We start from the raw sequence: 23,604 nt of genomic DNA on the forward strand, positions 1-23,604 counted from the left end.
GTTTTGTCCATGAGCTCATATCAATATTTGTATAGTCAATTACATTTCCTATAACATTTGTAAGCTATTTAAATTATTATTGAAACAGTTCTAATACAGTTAAATATGTGATAGAAAGCACATTCATAAGATACTTTTATTTTATGATATATATCAGTAGGGTGTCAAAATCCTTCTCAATTAAGGTGGAATATGAAGAGATAAAACTAAATACATTTTTGTTTATATCTTAAGTAAACAAAGCTCAGAGAAAGTATAAGCAAAAAATTCTTTGAAAAAAAAAACAGTTCATAATTGCTCTGTCCAGTGAAAACAATGTATCTGCATTATTTTCAGCAAAATCTGAGCACACGAATAGTTCTATGCCATTTATGAAAGTAAAGCCAAGAATATAGCAATAGAACCAGTAATAAATGGCTTGGTATGAAATCTCTGGATATTAACTCGGATTCAAATTTGCTTTCTCCTGTGAAGTTAACATTTCTGAGATACAATTGTTTTCCAGTAAAATATTTGCTACTCACCAGGCATGTTATTGTAATGGACAGTCCAGAGAATGGATGGCTGGTCAGATCTTGTTTGGAATGCTGTTTGGAGGTCACAAAAGAAACCTCCCTTGTTTATATACCATGGGGAAGGTGTGTTTTCACCTCCTCGGCCAAGAGTAAACAGAGTCAGGCCTTAAATAATAAGCTTTGTGTCTCAATAACACCCAGTCCAGTATAATCATACCCGTCTGGACCGTTACACAGACGTCAAACGTCAAATGGTGCGCTCAGGAAACATGACACCAGCAGGTGATTTTTATTCAGCCCTGCAATCAACACATTCAACTCTGCACTGTGTGGCAACATCTAATGGCATCAGATGAAATGGGCATGGCTAAATAGTCCATTCAGCACCAAATCCATGATTACAGCAGTTCCTGATACACACTGATCCAATCTTTCCTATGGTCAAGCCATCAGACAGTGATGTTCATGAAGATCATCACCTGAGGTCACACACAATGATATCAGCAGTAACCATTACATTTTGGCCTGCCAAATAATGAGCATTTATGTCTTTGTGTTCTGTCTTCAATCGTTTTTGATTTGAGGGTATGAGATTCATGCATTGTCAGGCATTAAGAACTGATTTATAAGTTATGAACTCTCACTTTAAACCATCATAATAAAAGACATAACCAGAATATATATGTTTTTGTGACCATTTTTGGGGACCAAATGTTCCCACAATGACAGAGAATAGAAAACACTAGAAACTAGGGCTGCTATATGCAATCATTATATGTCCCAGAGCAAACAATAAATAAATATGTAATTTAATAATAATAATAATAATAATAATAATAATAATAATAATAGGTTTTATTATACCTCTAAGTATGAATTTGCTACTTTATGATGCACTAAATTCAGACACAAATTTTCTAAGAGGAGCATGCACTGTTTGGATAAGATCCACAGAAAATCATGGAATAAAATGTGACTTTCCTGAGCAGCTACACGAGCCTTGTCTAATGCTAAGCATGAGCTAGAATGCTATAAAGTCCCCTAGCTTTAGGATGAGTTGAAACTAATCATCCACCATCAATACCTGATAGCACTAATGCTCCTATGGCTCAATGCCATCTCCAGAATGTTCCAACATCTATTTTAAAGCTCCTCCAGAAGAGTAGATGCTGTTATTGCAAAACGAAAGTGAAAATCCCTATTAACAACTTTCATGTCAGAAGGAATGCTGAGTGAGATGTCTAAAAATGTATGAAACAGTCATAATTAGTATATTAATCTCAGATTATTTTAGCACATCCCTGTTGTTTCTGATTAGAATCAAGTATATATTAATTCATGTTCATCTTAACATTCAATAAAATGTTATTGTAGTATTTGGGAGGATTTATTATAAATTTTAAATGAGTAGTCACCAGAAAGTCACCAACTTCTTAACTGCTTAAGGGAGGGGGTGCCTGTCCTTTGTGGGGTAACACACTCACTCATTCACTCATATTCACTCCTATGGACAGTGGAACCTGGAGCTGTGTAACAGCGACACCGTACGGCCAAGCAAACAATAATTATGAAAGTGGTTGTTTATAATTCATCATTTCATTCATCATCTGTAAAAACTTCATCCTGTTCAGGGTTGCTGTGTGTCAGAACACTACCTGGGATAACTGGGCTCAAAATAGGAGTAGATTCTGAACAGGGTGCCAGTTCAAAGGGTGTTTACCAACTCAGCCATTTACTCATATTTATGGACACTGTGACTTAGCAAATCCACCAACCAAACCATTGTTTTGGACTGTGGAAAGAAACTGATACAGACATGGGGAGAACATACTACACTTTGTCCCCAATTTGTTGTCCCCAAAATAGGGGCTGGCAACAAAATTGGTTAATACAGAAGTTTATTTAATATTGATGTAAATATTTTATTTTCAAATATATATTGATAAATATGGAAATCCATCCACTATGCATTGATAGTCACTGTATTTTAATTCAATCATTATCTGTAACCGCTTATCCAGTTCAGGGTCGCCGTGGGTCCAGAGCCTACCTGGGATCATCGTGTTGTCCTGTGAAGGACTGGCGCCCCCTCCAGGGTGTATTCCTGCCTTGCGCCCACTGTATTTTAATCCCCTTTTATATATTGTTTTTATATTAGCTCGTTTTCTCAGATTATCTTAATACTACACAGCTTTTGGGAAACTGAGCCCAAAATTGCAATAAGAACAACTTAACAAAGCATGGGAACATGATATTACTTCATGGTAGTACGGTGGCTCCACACACTGGTAAGGAGTTGTGTGTTCTCGTGTCGGTGTGGAATTTTTCTGTGTGCTCTGGTTTCCATCCACAGTCCAAAAGCACGTGTTGGTGTTCAAAATTATCCTTAGTTGTGACTATGTGAGTGAGTGAGTGCGTGGTGCCGTGATGTACTGGCCCAGTGATTCTTGGTATATACCCATTGCGACCCTGAAATGGATAAGCGTTTGCAGACAGTATGAATAAATTAATTACTTAGCTAGATGTGGTAACGAGAGATTAAAATATTAAATTGCCAATACATAATTCAAGCTCTATTGGAATTCAGAAATAATATATTTTTAACCTCAACGCAATGTCTAGCTTTAGCTGCAGCTTTAAAAAACCCTATTTTTTTAAACCACATGGTCCCCACAAAGTACATAATACGCGCGCGCGTGTCTCAGCGGGGGGAAGAGAGAGAGAGAGAGAGAGAGAGAGAGAGAGAGAGAGAGAGAGAGAGAGAGAGAGAGAGAGAGAATGTCTGCTGAAGTAAACGCCCCGTGTCGAGTTCTGCAGTAAGCCTTAGTACCTCGAGGCAATCTTAAAACGAAACATTCTCCTCGTACACCAGTGGACAATAAAACAGTGTGCGGCGCATGCGCGGGATGAGGCTCGAATGATCTCGGCATGTCTTTCAAGGTAAACGGCTTCATGAGCTTTCTGCAATAACGCGCACACACACACACACAAACGCGCACACGAGAAAATCAGTTTTAAAGAGCTCGTTGCAAAGACATAAATATAAAATATGTGCTGTGAGCATGGAGAGCTGCTGACTCAGTGTAATAACGTTAAAACATCAATATGTCCTGGTTCATAGATTGGGATGGGTCTGGCAGTAGCACCTTCATATGTAGTGTTTACTGTTTACATTGCATTGAATTCACGTTTTGAATAGCCATATAGCCTTTTACCTTTTAGTATATATGGAAAAATGGTGCAGTAATGTGGTAAAGAAGATCAACGACTGTAGAAAACATGCACAGCAAAAACATCTGAAAAATGAAGCTAGCACAGGTTCAGTGCCTCTGGTGGCAGTATGATATTCGATCCGCTACCCCCATGTTTTTATTTGGGCAGCCAAAAGTCTCATTCCAACAGTTAGCTTTCCCTGTTTTAATATTTGCCCATTTCTTTTTTCCGTCCAAGAAATCAATTATTTAAACGTTGTTCTGTTATATCATATGGAGGCAGGGTTACACTATAATTGAAATGATTGACAGCCTGGCTGGTCAGACACTGCCTGCCAGGCCCGCCCCCTTCTCATGATTAACCAAGTCTGGTCTGTCAGGCATTTGTTAAAATTAGATGTTAAATGTTAAATTTAGATGTTTTGACAGTCATGTCCTGCTGTTAGTTCTGTACCATGCGAATCTTGGCTTCACATCATTTTTGTGAGCTTAACTTCTTATTAACTCCCCTTTATAGCTTAAAAGATGCAATAGTTAATTGGTGTTTACCAACTTTAAATTCCAATTATTATTTAAAGCAATAACAAACACTATATTGTCAAAAGTATTCACTCACCCATCCAATGAATTCAAGTGTCCCAATCACTTCCATGGCCACAGGTGTATAAACCAAGCACCTAGGCATACAAACTGCTTCTACAATCATTTGTGAAAGGATGGGTGGCTCTCAGGAGCTCAGTGAATTCCAACGTGGTACCGTGATAGGATGCCACCTGAACAACAAGAACAGTCATGACATTTCCTCACTACTAAATATCAACTGTCTGGTATTTTAACAAAGTGGATGTAACTGGGAACCACAGCAACTCAGCCACAAAGTGATAGGCCACGTAAAATTACACATGGTGCATAGTACACATAGTTCGCAATTCAAAGCGTCGGATACAGTGGTGTTAAGCACGCTGCCAATAGACACTAGAGCAGTGGAGATGTGTTTTCTGGAGTGATGAATCATGCTTCGCCATCTGGCAATCCAATAAATGAGTATGGGTTTGTTGGTTGCCAGGAGAACAGTACTTGTCTGACTGCATTTTGGCAAATGTAAAATTTGGTGGAGGGGGGATTTTGTTGTGGGGATGTTTTTCAGGAATTTCAGTTGTTTTCGTCCCCTTAGTTCCAGTGAAAGGCACTATTAATGCTTAAGCATACCAAGACATCTTGGACAATTTCATGCTCCCAACTTTGTGGGAACACTTTGGAGATGACCCCTTCTAGGGTTGGGCAGTATAACGATAATACCGTATACCGTGATATTTAAAAATGTGGATGGTATATCAAATCAAATCAAATCAAATTTATTTATATAGCGCTTTTCACAACTGATGTTGTCACAAAGCAGCTTCACAGAATTCCAGTAAGACAAGATTTGACATGAAATGTAAAGACAAATGTAAAACCCTCAAGTGAGCAAGCCAGGGGCGACAGTGGCAAGGAAAAACTCCCCCAGCTGAGGAAGAAACCTTGGGAGGAACCAAGGCTCACAAGGGGTGACCCATCCTCCTCTGGTCAATCTACTGGTGATGATAGTTAGTAGTCCATGAGAACTTCAGTGTAGGGACAGCTTCAAGGCACTTGGTGGTTGCTGGAGCGTGGGCAGCTGGTCTGAAGCGTGGAGGAGGATCTCGACAGTCATCCATCAGTGTCCAGACAGACAGGTGGGCAGTCGTTTACTCGGAAAGATGTAAAGGGATGGAATTAGTTTTGAACTGTTTTGTGTTTGTAAAGTAGAAAATATAAAAATTTCCAGAGTGTGGCTAATGACTCCGGCAGATCTGACTATGACAGCATTAACTAAAAGGAGAGAACCAGGAGGACACACAGACACGGGAGCATCCTGAAACACTGGCATCCCTCCGCTCCACCGTCAACAAACCTGAGTGATCGCGAGAAGCGGCGGGACGACAGCACCAGCGTCTCAGTTTACTATAATTCCCTGTGTCCATGCACCCCCCGGATCTGCCGCCTTTATCTATGGGGGAGCATTAGCTACCAAATGATAAACTAAACAAATGAGTTTTTAGCCTACATTTGAAGATTGCGACTGTGTCTGAGTCCCGAACATTTTTTGGAAGATCATTCCAGAGTTGGGGGGCTTTATAAGAAAAGGCTCTTCCCCCAGCTGAGGCCTTCTGAATTCTGGGAACATTTAAAAATCCAGTATTCTGTGATCTGAGTGAACGTGGAGGCTCATAATAGGAAATTGTATCTTGAAGATATTCAGGAGCAAGCCCATGTAGAGCTTTATATGTTAATAACAAAATTTTGTAGTCAATGCGGAATTTAACAGGCAGCCAATGAAGTGATGATAAAACTGGGCTGATATGTTCAAATTTTCTAGTTTTAGTGAGGACCCTAGCTGCAGCATTTTGAACTAGTTGAAGTTTTCTTAAATTGCTGCTGGTGCATCCTGACAGTAGTGCGTTACAGTAGTCAAGCCTTGAAGTAATAAAGGCATGTACTAATGTTTCTGCGTCCTGGAGGGATAAGGCATTTCTAATCTTAGCAATATTGCGAAGATGTAAAAAAGCTGTCCTAGTGATACTACCTATGTGTTGATCAAATGATAAATCCGGGTCAATTATGACACCAAGATTTTTTGCTGCTGAACCAGGTTTAACTGGAAAGTCAGCGAGATTTAAAATTAAATCTGATAATTTATTTCTTGTCACTTTTGGACCCAAAAGCAGGACCTCTGTTTTGTTGCTGTTTAGAAGGAGGAAGTTACGCAACATCCAGCCTTTCACGTCTTTTACACAGTCCTCTATTTTCTTTAATCTGTGTTTGTCATCTGGCTTGGCTGAAATATACAATTGTGTGTCGTCTGCGTAACAGTGAAAGTTAATGTCATGGTTTCTTATAACTGTGCCTAGCGGTAACATGTATAATGTAAATAATAATGGTCCTAAAATAGAGCCTTGTGGAATTCCAAATCTTACTTTAGAATAATTTGAAGTTAGATTGTTTACTTTTACGAATTGATAACGTTCCGTTAAGTAAGATTTGAACCATAATAGGGCTGTCTCTGTGATTCCAACCATGTTTTCTAACCTTTCTATGAGAATATTGTGGTCTATTGTATCGAAGGCTGCGCTTAGGTCAAGAAGCACCAACAGGGATACGTGGCCTTGATCAGAGGCAAGAAGAAGATCATTTGTTATCTTGACTAGAGCTGTCTCTGTACTATGATGTTGCCTGAATCCAGATTGGAATTTTTCATATATATGATTCTTATGTAGATATGAACTAAGTTGTTGGGCCACAGCTCTTTCTAAGATCTTAGACAGAAATGGCAAATTAGAAATAGGCCTGTAATTAGACAGTGTACTAGCATCAAGATTTGGTTTCTTGATCATAGGTTTAATAACTGCTAGTTTAAAAGCTTTGGGTACATGGCCCAGACTAAGCGATGAGTTTACTATAGTTAAAAGAGGATCAATAATAGCTGGTAGTACTTCTTTGAGCAACTTTGTGGGAATTGCGTCAAGTGTGCAAGTTGTACAGTTTGCGGAGGTGATAATCTTCTCTAGTTCTAATTGTGGGAGTGGGTAAAAGGTTTCAAGTCTTTCTTTTACAGTTATATTATGTTTTATTTCATTCACATCGGGTGGCAGCCAGGATGGATTTGATCCTGTGGCTAGAGTTTGTTGTCTAATATTCTCAATTTTATTATTAAAAAAGTCCATAAAATCTTTACTGGTGAGAGTTGCTGGAATTAGTTGTTCAGAACCTGCTTGATTTTTTGTAATTCTAGAAAACACACTAAACAGTGCTCTCGGATTATTTTTATTATTGGAGATCAGCGAGGCCAGATATGCTGAGCGAGCTTTAGTGAGGGCATTTCTATATTCTATAAGGCTGTCCTTCCAGGCAGAATGAAACACTTCAAGCTTGGTTGATCGCCATTTCCGCTCTAGTTTTCGTAATGTTTGTTTTAAAGTACGGGTCTTATCGTTATACCATGGTGCGAGCTTTTTCTGTCTTATACTTTTATGTTTAAGTGGTGCTACCTTTTCTAAAGTAGATCGACAGGTATTTTCTAGGTAATCAGTTAGTACATCTAGGTCCATTGGGTCTGATGGAGTTGGAACTGGGGTCGATAGTTCTGGTAGGTTTTCTATAAATTGTAGGGCGGTAGATGGTTTTATTATACGCCTTGTAGAATAGCGAGGGTTCTTACATATATTATGGATAAAACGTAGCTCATATGAAATTAAGTAATGATCGGAGATTGCTGAGGATTGCGGTAAGATATTAATTTTGTCAATGTTAAGACCTAGTGTCAGAACTAAGTCTAAAGTGTGGCTGCAGTAGTGTGTAGGCCCTGTTACATTTTGAGTAATACCAATAGAGTCTAAGATTGAGGTAAATGCCTTTTTTAGTGGGTCACTTTCCTTCTCAAAATGGATATTGAAATCTCCTACAATTATAACTTTATGATTGCACACCGCTAGGTTTGTAGCAAAATCGCTGAATTCTTTCAGAAATTCTAAGTAAGGCCCTGGTGGTCTGTAAATGTTGCATAATAAAAATGCGTCCTTTTTTGTGACCGGATTTGTAATAATAGTGGAGAGAACCTCAAAAGAAGAGAAGGTGTCACATTGTTTAAGACTAATTTCTAGGGTATTTTGGTAAATTACACATACTCCACCTCCTTTGCCCGATATTCTTGGGCTATGTGCATAATTATAGCCTAGGGGGGTGGCTTCATTTAGTGCTAAATATTCATTTGGTTTAACCCACGTTTCCGTGAGACAGAAAACATTGAATTTATGATCACTTATAATATCATTTACGATGAGTGCTTTTGAGTTTAGTGATCTTATGTTGAGTAACCCAAATTTTAGTTCTGAGGTGTTGCTGCTAGGTGTTGTGTATGATTTAATATTGATTAGGTTGCTGAAACAGGCTGATTTTGTTTTTCTACTTTTACATTTAGTTCGGGGGAAAGACACAGTCTCAATACAGTTGAACCTGGGTGACGTCTCAAGACAGTTCGCAGACGGTCGGTTTAGCCTGTCTGTCTGCGGCCTGGTCCCGGCTCTGGATTGTCAGCAGCTATCTACACTACTCTGCTGACTAACTAAAAGACTATGTGCTATACTGCAAGAAAGTAAGGCAGCACCCTCCCGCGTGGGGTGGATACCATCCCTACCTATAAGACCAGGCTTGCCCTCAAAACGTAACCAATTGTCTATAAAGCCCACTTGATTTTCGGAACACCACTTGGACATCCAGCAGTTTAACGCCCAAAGTCTGCTGTAAGCTTCGTCGCCACGCCGCATTGGTATGGGGCCAGAGCAGATTACGGCATCGGACATCGTCTGGGCCAGTTTAATCACCTCTGTAATATTACCCTTAGTTACCTCAGACTGCCGCAGACGAATATCATTGGCCCCTACATGAATGACTACCCTCGAATATCTCCTATTAGCTAACAGTCTAAGGTTGCCACTAATATCCGGCGCTCTGGCTCCCGATAAACAGCTAACTGTTACTGCCGGCGCCCCTAAAGGAGTAGCTAATTTCACGTGCCGAACAATAGAGTCTCCTATAACCAGAGCACTCTTAACAGGCTCCTCAGCGGGTGCTTCGCTGAGCGGGGCAAACCTGTTTGACACGCGAATCGGAGGAGCGTGGTGTCCCGGTGGGCTAGCTTTGGCCTCAGCGTTAGCATCAGCCTTCGCTTTCCGGCTATGACGCCGAGACGTCACCCATTCACCCCGCTGTGAGGGCTCTAACGCCGGAGTCGTGGGGGTGCTAACTCTCCCTAAGGCACCCGGAGTTGCTAACACTGAATCTCGCTGTTTATCCCTCAACAATAATAAGCTCCGGATGCGCACTTCTAGCTGGTCCACTTTATCCACCAGAGAGCTAACTAGCTGACACTTACTACAAATACAACCACTATATTTATCGCTAGAGGTGGAAAAGGGCGTTAAACTAAACATGCCACACTCTGAGCAGGCAAAACAGCCAGTAGTAGCCATGGAATTGCAGGTACTTACCGCTTTTAGTGAATTTTAGTAACTTACACCAAGAACGTTACTCCAGGGTCCGGTGGCAGTTTTAGTGCCTCTGTAATGAATATTCCTGCGGAGACAATCTAAAAGATAGATCTATGGATGGTTAGTAGGTTATAAAAACAGATATAAATATAGAAATAACAATGGAAACGAGTAAACAGGAAAACCCGAGCGATCAAAACAGCTTCCAAACGGGTACAGAAACAGCCAAACGGGCATATCAAAATGAATGTGGCATTTCAGTATAAAAACATGTGTGGTGTGTCAAAATTGTATTTTTTTTTTGTCTTTAACTACAAGCCCATTCATGTTCCTTCATGTGAATTTAAAAAGGCCACAGGAGGGGAGCTCATTGGCTGTTGATGTCACACTCTGAAAATGGTTGGGGAAAAACACAACAGTAACCACGGCAGTTGTGAGTTTATTGCTGAGTTTGGGTTAAAAAAGAGAGGAGGGAAGATGAAAACCGAATATACTCAGAAGACATTACACTCAACTTTATGCTCACAGATATGAGGATTTTATTCTCCAAGTGTGTGTGTTTTGAGCCTCATTTTCCTGGAAAATCATCTGCTGTGGTGTGCTAAACCACGAGTGCCTGTTAGCTAATGAGCTATGCTATTGAACAGTGTGGAGTCTTATTTTGCTTATTTATTAACTTTTCTGTTCTTCCAGCACCACTTGCTGAAATTTGCTGAAAAATGTTTTTTTAGTCAGGCATGTACAACCCCAATTCCAATGAGCTGGGGACGTTGTGTAAAACATAAATAAAAACAGAACACAATGATTTAAAAATACCTTTCAACCTATATTCAGTTGAATATACTACAAAGACAAGATATTTAATGTTCCAATGGATAAACTTTATTCATTCATTCATGTCCAGAGCCTACATGTAATCATTGGGCGCAAGGCAGGAATACACCCTGGAGGGGGCACCAGTCCTTCACAGGGCAACACACCGACTCAGACATTCACTCACACTTTTGAGTCGCCAATGCACCTACTAACGTGTGTTTTTGGACTGTGGGTGGAAACCGGAGCACCTGGAGGAAACCCACGCGGACATGGGGAGAACACACCAAGTCCTCACAGACAGTCACCCGGGGTGGGAATCGAACCCACTGTGTGACTGCGACACAACCTGCTGCGCCACCGTGCTGTCCATAAACTTTATTGTTTTTTTGCAAATATTCACTTATTTTGAATTTGAGGCCTGCAACATGTTCCAAAATTTGTGCTCACAGGTATGAGGCTCACTTTTTATTATACCTTATACCATGTTAAAATGTTGAGAAAGTAAGAAATGTAGATACCACCTGTCTATAGCCCCTTCCAGTTCCAACATTACTGCACACCAGTGCACAAACAAGGTGCATAATGACAGGGATGAGCAAGTTTGGTGTGGAAGAACTTGACTGTTATGACCTCAACTGGATAGAATACCTTTGGGATGGATTAGAGCAGAGACTGCGAGCCAGGCCTTCTTTCCAACTTCAGTGTCTGACCTCACAAATGTGCTTCTAGAAGAATGGTCAAAAATCCATAAACAAACTCCTTCCCCAGTGTCTTTCAATGGCAAAAAAAGTGTCTTGGTCCAGGGTACTAGGATTTCTCTCTCTGCTTATGGCAGAAAGAGACAATAACCATAAGTGGTCATGAGAGAGCCCTAACTGCATGAAAGTAATCACAGACCTAAAGTACTACAAAACTAATCAACTTAAGTATCAAATGAGCTTCTGTGGTAGTTCAAACAGTGAATAAAAATTTACATTTTACATTTCAGCCATGTACAAACAACAGTTTATTTTTTTCCCTCAAACATATTGTCCCACCTTAAAAAACACGGAGCTTCTGAACGTAAACAAACCAGAGAACAGCATATCCCCACAATCGTAGATGTCCTCATTAATGGGATACATGTTCTTTAATTAACTATTGTACAGCTTATACTAAGATAAATCATAACGAGTGCATTGATCAACACACAAAATAAAGGGATTGGGATAATCATGTATAAGACACTTTGAGGTGGTAAGTACCCTCAAAACAAACACTCAGGATTCCTGAACACAAAATAACGTGACAAACACGATTACCACAACTTCATGAGCAATAACAACACAACTTTAAACAGAGAATTTATCTTGGGGCATGCTTTGAGTCACATTGCATGTTTCCTTCCCCTTGCTGTCCTTTGTGCTAGGACAGCAATGGCACACACCACAATGTAATAATCTTTTAGTTACATAATCCATTACATCACCTGGGCACATGATGAAAAAGCCTACTCTGTTTTTTTGTCTCTGGCAGAAGGAAACACCCCTGGCCAATGCTGTGTTTTGGGCAGCCAGAAAGGGGAACCTGGCCCTTCTTCAACTACTGCTCAACAGCGGTCGAGTAGATGTCGACTGCAAAGACAATGTATGGAATATCTCATTCATTACTAAAGCCATTATTTCAGCATTCAGCATTGAAATCAAATCAGTTCACATTTACATGGAAGCCAACTTCCAAAACACAAAAAATTATATAGCCATTTCATTAGACAAAATAACAATATTGTGTCTTCTAATTATAACTTAGCATCCCATAATTATGACTTGCAACCTCATGTAAGTTGCTTAAAAAGTTGTTTAAAAAAGAAAGAAAATAGCATTCATAAATATATGAATGTAAATATAAATATATATATTTTGGTGGTTAAAATGCTGGTTACACTGGATAAGGTCATTGCTTTAATATTAATATTTTATGCATCGCTTTTGTTTTTTTTTTTGTTTTTTTTTACTAGTATGGTACAACAGCCTTGATGGTGGCTTCCTACAGTGGTCATTATGAGTGTGTGAGGGAACTCATCAAGCAGGGCGCAGATGTCAACCTCCAGAGAGAGGTAATATCTCTGCTGGATTTTAGGCTGAAGGAACTGAGAAACGTTTCTTATGATGGGACTCCTGATAAAGTTATCATGCATGTGAATTATCTTAAGTACATGGTTTTGTATTCTGGACAATAATAACTAATATATATTATTGGATAACAGAATGGATGGGGATGTGTCAGTGATTCTGAATTATATCTGTTTTAGACATGTGGTTTGCACCTTATATGAAATATGTAAAGAATTTTTTAAAATTAAAAGGTCTGATTTCTTATACTACTAAGTAACTTTGGACCATTTCCAGTGATCTATGGCATGTTAATGAAGGTTAAAGGACAGCAGGTATGTTCCAACAGTAAAAATAAATAGTTTAGAATTGACATTGTGCAGCATAAAATAAGTTTAAGAAAGGCCTAGGATGGACATAAATTTTTTTTAAATCTGATATCTCTCTTAATGTTGCTAAAAGCAGTCAATATATACTTTCTATTTTATTCCTGATTTGTTTAACATTATTTAAATTTTGAAACATTCTTTACAAAATTGAAACCGTTCAGTAATTGTGGTGTTTAGATTTGTAGCATCTCCATTTATTTCCTCAGAAGCATTGCTACACTTGTAACAGTTTCAGTGAAGCCATGTGGAGGATTATAGGACAATGAAGGGTTTCGTTAATGGTTCTACTTAAGGATGTGTGCCCTGTGGCTGATGATAATGTATGAAGGGTGTGCATGTTGTTGTTGACCTTGCGTAGGCTTGAATGAGAGTGTGACATATACTTTCGCATGTTTGTGTTTTTGTTGTTTCTTCAGACAGGTTCTACTGCCCTGTTCTTTGCAGCACAACAAGGACATGATGAAATCATCAAGCTCCTTTTTGAATTCGGCGCCTCCACTGAATTCCAGACTAAGGTACCAGAGAATGTTTGTGCTTATTTTGTAGGGGAGTATAATCTTAGGGGAGTAGGATATCTTATGATTGTATCTTATTCTGATTCTGTAGGAAACTCATTAGTCCATCATTATAAACTTACAATTACAATTCACAAAGATCTCCCTGGGTGGCACGGTGGCGCAGCACCTAAAACCTAATTAGTGGAAAGTTCTCATAAAATGCAAGTCACCCATTCTGTTGTCACTGATGATACCGTCTTTTGGACCATCTAAGAGCTAGTGCACAGAGAACTTGTCAGCAGTTTTGCATAGAATTGATTTTCTTTCTTTCCTCTTACTTAATAGGGTTTCGGGTTCCATTTTTTGAGGCAGTGATGGACTCTGTTGGATGACAGTAATATATTTCAAGACCTCCCAAGCCCATGTACTTATACTTATCACTGTTACATGAAACTTTCTTATGTAGTGCCATCTGAGGGCTTGAGGGTCATGTTCATTCCACATTGGTGTCCTGCCTTACTCTACATGGAGTGGTATTTCTCCACATTTCCTAAATCATTTCACAATATTAAGTACAGTAGATGATCAGAGTCCCAAATTATTTAAAATCCTGCATTGAATGTTCTGTGAAAATGTTCTGAACTATATGACAATTTTGTCATGAATTGCATAAAGTTATGAGCAGTGACCTTGCAAAGTCTGAGCCTTCGGAGAATGCACCTTTTATAATCTTTATATTCACTTGCTGAATTTTCTATGCTTTTTTCAATTTTAATTTGCACTTTTAATTAACTTTAAATAAGTTAAATTGTCATTAAATAATTCCTCATTTTCACGATCATCATAAATCATTTTTTGCCTTTATTACAATTTCTATTCTTTTGAGTAAATTAGCTTTCAGTATTTTCTGCTTCTGCTGATTCAACAGTCACAAACAGATTCAGTGATGTTGAGGTGTGAGTTCTGTGCCCCTCCTTTTCTCAGTATCAGTTTCTAAACTGCTAAATATATTTTCAGGCCCATAATGTTGAGATGTCTTCTCCCACTGAAAGCATAGACCCATGGGATTCTTAGATCTGAAGCTAGAGTTCTCTCAAAAATAACATTTTTAACTGTTTGGATCAGTTTCAGTGTTCCTCCAGGTCCACTAGGCTGTACCAGGCATGATTGTTATTGTTTTTTATTTTTTATTTTTTTAGTATTCTCCCTACCTTAGGGCTGGACAATAATTTATCATCGCAATATAAAATGTTTCAGTAGCAATGATATGATTTTTAAACACATTTTCAATATACATTATTTTCAACATTTAAAGGATTTAACTTAATTTTGACTGGAAATTAAATATAGGATTACACATTTATTTTTGGACATTAATAGATAGAAAGCTGTTTTAGGGTTTTGTCATGATCGATTTTCTACTTTGCAGCACTTTGATTTTCTCACTTAACAGCACTATTTAAGTAGCATGGCATATCAGCCTAATAAAGAGACTGTATAAATATATTTTTGTATGTGGTTGATGTGTACAGTCATCAAAGACATAGATTTAAGAAGCTGATACCGGTAATGGTGATTCTAATAAGTTAGGATCCGACTTTGCAAGGTGTTATGGCTAAGTTCTAAATAGCATAAAGCATTTTGACAAGTAAGCAAAATACTGCAGAATACTGCACTGTCAGTTTGAGTGTGTGTATATGTTTATGAAAGAGGGACTGAAATAGAAAGAGTGAGCCCGGAGAGTTGATCTAGAGCAATTAGAAAGCAGGCAAATGTGCTGACCGTTGTTCACAGTAAGTTTAATACCTGCTTTGGTAGAGCCGTTGCAGACAGACTGGGTCTGGATTAATTACAGTGATTACTTCTCTCATCCCACACAAAGCTGTAATTTGTGTCATTGACACATTCTTCTGTTACAGTGAAGGAGAATCTATAGCTGACAGTCTTATCTGTAGCTACAGTCAGGCATCCCATTATCTCCGTCACTACTATTCCTTTATAATATGTATTGATAGACTAGTGCCTACCTGAAAAAAATGTACACTTTGCGATAGCCTATAAATCTAAACACAAACAAATTGTATAGCATACAATTAAATTAAATTAAATAGGTAGATTCCTGGAGCAACTGCATATGAATTGTCTAGGTGTTTCTTACCTTGTATAAAACCCCAGATAAAATAAATAAATAAATAAATATAAATAAATAAATAATAAGCTTTATTTGAATTGGCCCTGTGTATAAGCAGTTGGATAAGCGGTTACAGTCAATGAATGAATGAATTGCCCCAGTTACACACAAATGCAGCTCAAAGTATTTATAGAGTGCTTTTAAAAAAGGGTAAAGAGTTTATTGACAAATAAATTGAGCACTTAAAAACTGACAATAAATGTGTACACACTGCTGAGATAAATGTGCACTTTTGCCCTGATAACATCAAGGGCTGAACAGTCATGGGCCATTCAAGAGGCAAAATGAGCACACTGCAAGAACATCTACAGCCACTTCCAGGACAGCGGTGACACAATGTGCATGTGACTGGGCATCCAGGCCATCACAACAATGCTACATGCCTGTGAGAGTGATGCCTTCCTTCCAAATGCACTGAACGACATCCATGCTCAGTTCAAGGCTCAGTAAGACACAGCAGCAAGTCAGACCACCCATCCTTCCAATAATCTTAAGTTGCTGTGTCTTACCACAGCTTACCATGCAGAGTTGACTCTGCTGGACCAGAAAATATTTCTTGAAGAGTGCTCAAAAGATTTCTTCACTGACACTTCAACACCTTCCAGAGCAGTGCTGTCATCCTAGGTAGCTTCAAATGAACTACCATCATCTTAGTGCCAAAGAAGCATCCTATGTTATCCTATGTTATTTTCACCGCTGTTAATGAGCTCAACAGGAAGGTTCAAAACTGCAAAAAAAAAATAAAATAAAAAAAACAGGTGTATCATACTGATCTAAACCAGATGTACAAAAAAAGAACAACTTTGACTGTTTATAAACAGGATTCTGTTTATCTCTGACTCTGGCTGTGGCACTTAGTTCAGCCACAGCAACTCTGGAACCAAGTGTTTCTCCAACACCACCTTGTTTCCCATCTAAACTGATTCAAATACAGGCCGGTTCACTTGAGAGCACAAGGTTGCAAGAAACAGGAATGGAACGGCTATGCACAGTTCAAACCACATCATCAAGTTCATTGATGACATGACCTTGGTGGGTCTCATCTCCGAAAATGACAAGTCAGCATGCAGAGAAGAGGTGAAACGGCTAACAGACTGGTGCAGAAACAACAAACTCTGAATGTGGACAGAATTTAAGAGATGTTTTTGACTTTAGAAGAACAAGGTATGATCGGTCTCTGATGAACTTGGATGGCTTCACCAAGGGCACCAAATTCCTTTTTGTTTATCTGGCAGAAAATTTCACATGGCCCCATAACATCAGCTTTGTAGTGAAGACAAAGCAAAGCACATCTCCTACGTCCCATTCTCAAAATATACTACAGCAGGATATCAAGAGCACAAATACATTTTTAAGTTAAAAATAATGGAAAAATTTGATTTGTTGTTTCCATGTAGTTTCGTTGCTGTCCATGAATTTGATAAGCAGTTTTAGACAATGAATGAATGAATTTATAAAAAATATTTCTTGAAAATTAAAAAATAAATGCACAAATATAAATGAATGACCCTATTCTGTTTAATTCAGATTAAGTGCTTAAATTTGGCAGTAAATCAGGCTAGAACTCAGCATGGCTCAGGCTGGTGTATATTGACAGATACATAAATGTGTTGCCTTGCATGTTGTGCTTTCTGCAGGATGGTGGAACGGCCCTGTCTGCAGCCTGCCAGAATGGACGCTGCAAAGTGGTGGAGACTCTGCTGAAGAATGGAGCTGGTGTCCACGACCAGCTTAGTGTGAGTCCACACTTCTCTGATTGAAGTGCTCTTATAGAAGCTGTGACTAGGAATGTGTCTGCATGTGTGTAGAAGCTGTGCCAGCTCCTCTTGTTTCAGAGTATCAGCGGTCACATGTTGCTGGCAGAGATCTGAGCTGGACGCACAGTCTAAACACTGCACCCTTGCACATCAACACAAACAAAAATAGCTCTCTTTAAAACCTGAGGGATACTATTTGGAATGAAAATTAGAATGATTTGAAACTACTGGTTGTGTTTAGGCAGCAGTTTTAAAAGATGGGTTGATGCTTCATATGACTCTCCCATCTTGGGAAGAGATTAGGTATTTTCAGAAGATCTAGCTAATTTATTGAATCAGTAACCACTAAGTTACTGAAAAACGGGGTTAAAATGGAAAGAAAAAGGAAAAAATAGCCAAATCAAAGTCATACTTAGTTCTAAACTTGGTTGGTTAATGATTATTTTCAGACGTTTAGCCAGTTTTTTCATGTTTACTCTATTCGGTTTTTGTTGATTAAATTTTTTTTTTATTATGGTGAGAGGACGCATAGGATATCAACTATTTATAAATATTTAACTAAAATATTTACATGCTATTATTTCCAATAAACAGTCTATAGATTTAAAATATACAGGAGGGTGTGCATAGGTTATATGCAAATGCTATGACAGCTTAAGCAAATGCGCATTCATAAATTTTGGTATGTGGTTGGGGTCCTGGATCCAATCCATATTGGTTAAAAATTGCTATATATACATGCCATTTACATGAGAAGAATCACTGATCTGTATTTAAACTTAATGTTTACCTCATGAAGTGCTTTGCTGTTGCTCACTTACTGGTTTATTTTTCACCAAAAGTATGCAACAAGGACAGAGTCATTCATATTTCTGTCCACCTCTGATCAGAAACATTTGTAATCAGGAAACACAGGAAAAAAAATGAAAACTGTAATATCTTGGATGAATGAGATAAAAGAGCCAGCTGCTTATACTCTAAGAGTGTGTGTTCTGGGATTTGTTTACTTTTCGTTTGTACTAGATGTTCTCAGGCTTGTAATATTTTTCAGGGTGGATGGCTATTAGCCATTATTGCCATATAGGAGTGTTGGAACCTGTTTTCTGTTTGTCTCACAGTCTATGTGTCATATCACATTACAGGACGGTGCCACACCCCTCTTCTTAGCCTCCCAAGAAGGTCATGTGACTGTCATCCGGCAGCTGTTGTCATATGGAGCCAAAGTGAACCAGCCTCGTGAGGTAGAGAATACATTCTATTGCTTATCCATTACAGAAGTGTTCTTAGCTCATCAGCACTGCCACTTAAAGGAACACTAGGTAAGATTGGGGTTTTTTGCTCCTGGGGCTCCCCCAGTGTAAATCATTTTTACAACACTGTAATGAAATCAGTAGGGAGGAGGAGGGAAAGGGTCTTTTCATACCCTCCTCCAAAATCTACATTGTACAGTTTCTGCTGTGCTGTGCCAAAAGTAGCAATGGCAGAGGCTCTGTTCTCCATTATACAACTCACTGGAGCATCATAATCATCATAATGCTAAACTAAGTGTTTGTTTAAATACAAACCAAAAAAAAAAAGAAGAGCCAATCAGCTTGCTGCTGAAGGTAACAACAGGAAAAGAAAAAAACTCTTTATGTGACTTAATTATAATATTTTACCACCTAGCAACCATCTGGAATAGTATAGTAACTACTTACCAACACCAATTATCAACCACCTGGAATACTGTAGCAACCATCTACCCCTGAATACCTGCGAGACATCATCACACACTATGAACCACCATGGTTACTCAGATCACAGGTTCCTGGCCTCTTACTAGTTCAGAGAATTCATAAGATTTCAGTGGGGGAAAAGCTTTCTGCTACAAAGCCACCCAGCTCTAGAAAAATTTTCCAGCTAGTGTTTGGGACGTAGATACAGTCACAATTTTTAATTACAGTGATTGAATTATTTTTTGCCACTATCACTTTTGGCTTGCTCACATAGGTCCTGATATCAATTATGTAAAGCTGCTTTGTGACAAAATCAGTCAGTCTGCACTTTCTTCAAGGGCATGCACTTCCCTAGTTTAGTACTATTTTCACCTTGGGTTGCAGGATGGCACTTCCCCAGTGTGGATGGCAGCTCAGATGGGACATAGCGAGGTTGTGAAAGTTCTGCTACTCCGTGGTGCAGATCGGGATGCTGACAGAAAAGTATGACACCGAACCTCACAATGTACTCATTACTGTCTTTTGTACACATCACTGTCTTTTGCTAGGGAAATATTGCTGAATATTTTAAAATCGCGTGCATTAGAAGTGTACACGTTCTCTCTGGGTGAGTAAGATGGCTCACTCTCTCCTCATCACGCAATCTGATGCAAGCCAATGAGTACATCTGTTAGCTGATATGACAGCTCTGGCATTTTATGTTATTCTTCAAATGTGTTAAGTAACTGTGATGTTAACAACAATCCTGAAAGTTGTAGTTGGCTTCACCTGTATCAGAGGAAGCCTTTGTGAATGGTACAGGTCGACATAAAGTGTGGCGATGACTAAATTGATAAGAAAACTAAAACTGCCTTTATATTTTACTAGTTGTCCAAATATTCTCTCACAGATTTATTCAATTCTTTCTAATTTCTCGTCAAAAGGATGGCTCCACAGCCCTTTTTAAGGCAGCACACAAAGGACACTGCAATGTCATTGAGGAGCTCCTCAAGTTCAGTCCCTCTCTAGGCCTTCTAAAGGTATGAAAAATATTTGTTCTTACCTGTTACCTGACCCTATTCTTTACCAAATTATAATATGTTGTCCAAAGAAAACCGTTTGCTGTCATTTGTAACATTTTTCAGTTTTTTACATTATGTGAACACATCAGTTGTTCTTTGCATTGTGTATTATTTTGAATGACAAAATAACAAACAAACAACAAGTAGCAAGTAGAAAATAGGCAAGAGGTTTTTCTAGTACAGAAAAGCCCAAAATACATACCCTTGTCATTGGAAGGTCTGGAGAAGCTTAGGTACTTCACATCAATGTCTTTGTTTATGATATTATCAAGTAATAAACTATAAAATTAGTTTATTTCTTGTTTTTGAATAGTTCTAAAACCAAGCACCTTAACATTTTCTGATTTCTATAAGGGTCCGACTGATAAAACTGCCGTAAATAATTCACAGCCTCGTTTATTTTGAGTAACACCTCGCTCTGGTGTTCTGGCTTTAATAATTTGGAGATTTTGTCCGTTTTCGTATAAAGTTGAAAAAAAAGCTTTGCATATGTAGCTAATTTACTCGTCAGAAAGTCGGCAATGGGATGTGTCCGTGTATTCGTGTCGTTATAGGGACAGACAAGATTTCTGTTGGTTAAATACATAGTAGAAAACAAATGGCTGTGCCACAGACACATTCTCCAAACATAAAGATGAGACTATGATAAATATTACCTCAACAACGTTCAACACATTTCTGTTCGAGGCTCCAGTAAAACACCGAGCCACTCACTGCGGTGGATGGTGGAGCGCTGAAGTTGAGAGGTGTCCCAATTCACCTCTTAACTCTCTGTACCCTTGAACACTTGAACAGGCATTTTTTTAGGTCCAGGGAACAGAGGACCTCTGGCCACCACCGAACGGTTCCAATAAAATAAAATTGTAAGTAACACCATTTTACTGCTTCCCTCATTTCTGTATTGTCTTCTGTTTTTTTTTTTGCATGTTGTTTAGAATGGCTCCTCAGCTCTTCATGCTGCAGTCATGGGTGGAAATCTGAAAACTGTTAAGCTTCTCCTGGGAGCAAATGCTGATCCTAACTTACGCAACAAGGTATATATACCTCATGGATATCTGTTGCTTTACCAGCCTTCAGGATTTATTTTCACACCCCATCTTACAACACTCACATTCTCTAGGTTTTGAGATGATTTGGATTTTGTTAAAGCTTTATGGGATACCTCATGTAGACACTGGTGAGCCTGCACATTAATGAGTTCTAAAATATATAATAGAAACACTGCTGTCTTAAATTGAAAAAACTTTGTTCCAGACTTATTATAAGCTAATTTTAAAAAGCTTTAAGGTAGCTCAGAAAGTTTTTTAAAAAAAGGTGACTTAAGAACAGCATTTTAGTCTACCTTACAGTCATCAATACTTTTTTTTATCAGATAGTCTTAAAGAGCATCAAAATACCTATGACAGTAATAAAAATATGTTTTCTGTTTTCATATTTTGTGTTTTTCATATATATTTTAAGATTGCATTATGTTACTTTTAGTTAGCAGTTAAGCAGTTATTTTTCAAATTAATACTGACCTCTCCTGGCTGATGCAAAGTATTACAGAGACTGTAATACCATTCTTTCAAGTATTTTTTATTTTACAAATTGAACCTTAGACTTATGATTCACTTATTACTCCTAGGATTTATTATGGATATATTAAGTATGTAATTAATGGAGTGGTTCACTGAAAAGTTATAGTGTCTGAAATTTAATGTCTGGTGTTTATTTAGGGATGGAAAAAGAAGCTCATGTAGCGAACAATTATTATTAGGTTTATGTCCCCTCCAAGATCTTTTGTTACAAAAACAGTTTATTAGTTTAATTTTTTGTTCCGGTGCAAAAGTAATGTATAACATTTCAGACACCCATCATGTCTTGGATAATCGATTACTTCTGGGATAAGTGGAATTAAGTTAATAACTTATTTATGCAAAGTATTTTACAGACTAAGTGAGTGATTTCTGCTACTTTATGGTGCACCCATTGCTGACACAGCCATTGACCATATTGTTGTTACTGACCTTATTCTGCTATGTTTCATCAGAACAATGACCTTCCAGCAGATCTTACAAAGAACGAGCGCATCCTGAGGATTCTGCATTCACAAATCTTAAACGGAGAAAGTTGATGACCGTTGGCTGTTGGTATTTTACAGTCTTTGGTTTAGTGTCCAATAACAAATGCACTATGCTCCGCCAATATGCAGAGCCAAATATCAAACAAAAAATATTTCATATGGTGTCTGCTTGCACTAGCACCATTATTTGAAAAACACAAACACTTACATGAACACAGAAGCAAAATGGTTTGTTGTCCGGAAGATGCATTGGTGAAACACTCTTATAAGTACATTGTATGTGGCTTTTGTCAACAAATCAAATCCCAACACTGCTTATAGAGACAATAAAGGGCAATGAGTGATAAACTTAATTCCCTAATGCATAACAGAATATTAACAAAAAACTGCACTGACAATTTTCATCCCATATTTCTGTTTTTTAATATTCTAAAGGTATTATTTTTTTCTGTATTCATGTATCTTACAGAATTCACTACATTGTGTTGTCCTTACAGAACATCGAGGCAGCGAAAGTGGTGCAGTTTGTTTGTGAAACTGTGAATTATTTTTCTGTGTTCCTCATGACAAAGGGAGAATTGTGCAATACATATGCTCAGCCTAAAGGATGATTATAGCTGTGTTAGCTTAAAAGTTGTTGAGCTCTTTTGCGGCGTTGTTTCCCTGTTTTTATTTACAACAAAGGTGTGAGTTAAATGGAATATTTTCAAATGTAATACAAAAGTGTTTTTAAAGTGGGTTCAAGTGTATGTAATATTTTAGTCTGTATTATTTAAACTATTTAAGCAAATACATAATAAAAATATTAATCACAGAAATTAGCATTGTTACAGAGTAAACAACTCAGAAAGTATATTAAAGGAGAAGTACACCAAAAGCAAAAAATTCTGTATTATATTTTAATTTTCTATAATCACTTATCCAGCTCAGGGATGTGGTCCAGAGTCTATACGGAATCACTGGGCACAAGGTAGGAACACACACTATACAGGGTACCAGTCCATCACAAGGCACAACACACTCACAAAATCATAGACAGTCACCTGATGGGAGGGCTCAAACCCACAAGCCCAGGTCCATGGAAGTGTGTCGCAGGTACACATGCAGTCGTGCTGCCCTCATACTGACAATTTTTATGTGAAATTGTTAATTGCAGAACATTGATTATCTTTACAGTGGTGGTGAACGGAATCAGCCATCATGGTGTTTTTTTTTTTTTTTTTTTAATTAA

General features: G+C 38.2%; 1 protein-coding gene across 1 annotated transcript; it reads left to right on the forward strand.

Moving 5' to 3' along the window:
* Positions 1-3,305: 3,305 nt before the first annotated feature.
* On the forward strand, positions 3,306-23,129 carry ankrd29 (ankyrin repeat domain 29). The gene is made up of 10 exons (XM_066647122.1): positions 3,306-3,455; positions 12,124-12,234; positions 12,605-12,703; positions 13,504-13,602; positions 17,413-17,511; positions 18,675-18,773; positions 19,632-19,730; positions 20,171-20,266; positions 21,244-21,342; positions 22,341-23,129. The coding sequence occupies exons 1-10, from the start codon at positions 3,444-3,446 to the stop codon at positions 22,422-22,424; spliced, it is 897 nt and encodes a 298-aa protein (XP_066503219.1). The 5' UTR covers positions 3,306-3,443; the 3' UTR covers positions 22,425-23,129.
* Positions 23,130-23,604: the final 475 nt, after the last annotated feature.

This window comes from Hoplias malabaricus, chromosome 16, assembly GCF_029633855.1.
Source record: "Hoplias malabaricus isolate fHopMal1 chromosome 16, fHopMal1.hap1, whole genome shotgun sequence".
NCBI classification, from domain to species: domain Eukaryota; kingdom Metazoa; phylum Chordata; class Actinopteri; order Characiformes; family Erythrinidae; genus Hoplias; species Hoplias malabaricus.

What these genes read in the sequence shown, in the direction of transcription:
- ankrd29 (XM_066647122.1), top strand. An exon ending in ATGTCGACTGCAAAGACAAT is followed by an intron (nt 12,235 to 12,604) that starts GTATGGAATATC and finishes TTTTTTTACTAG; the next exon opens with TATGGTACAACAGCCTTGAT. An exon ending in CCTCTCTAGGCCTTCTAAAG is followed by an intron (nt 20,267 to 21,243) that starts GTATGAAAAATA and finishes CATGTTGTTTAG; the next exon opens with AATGGCTCCTCAGCTCTTCA.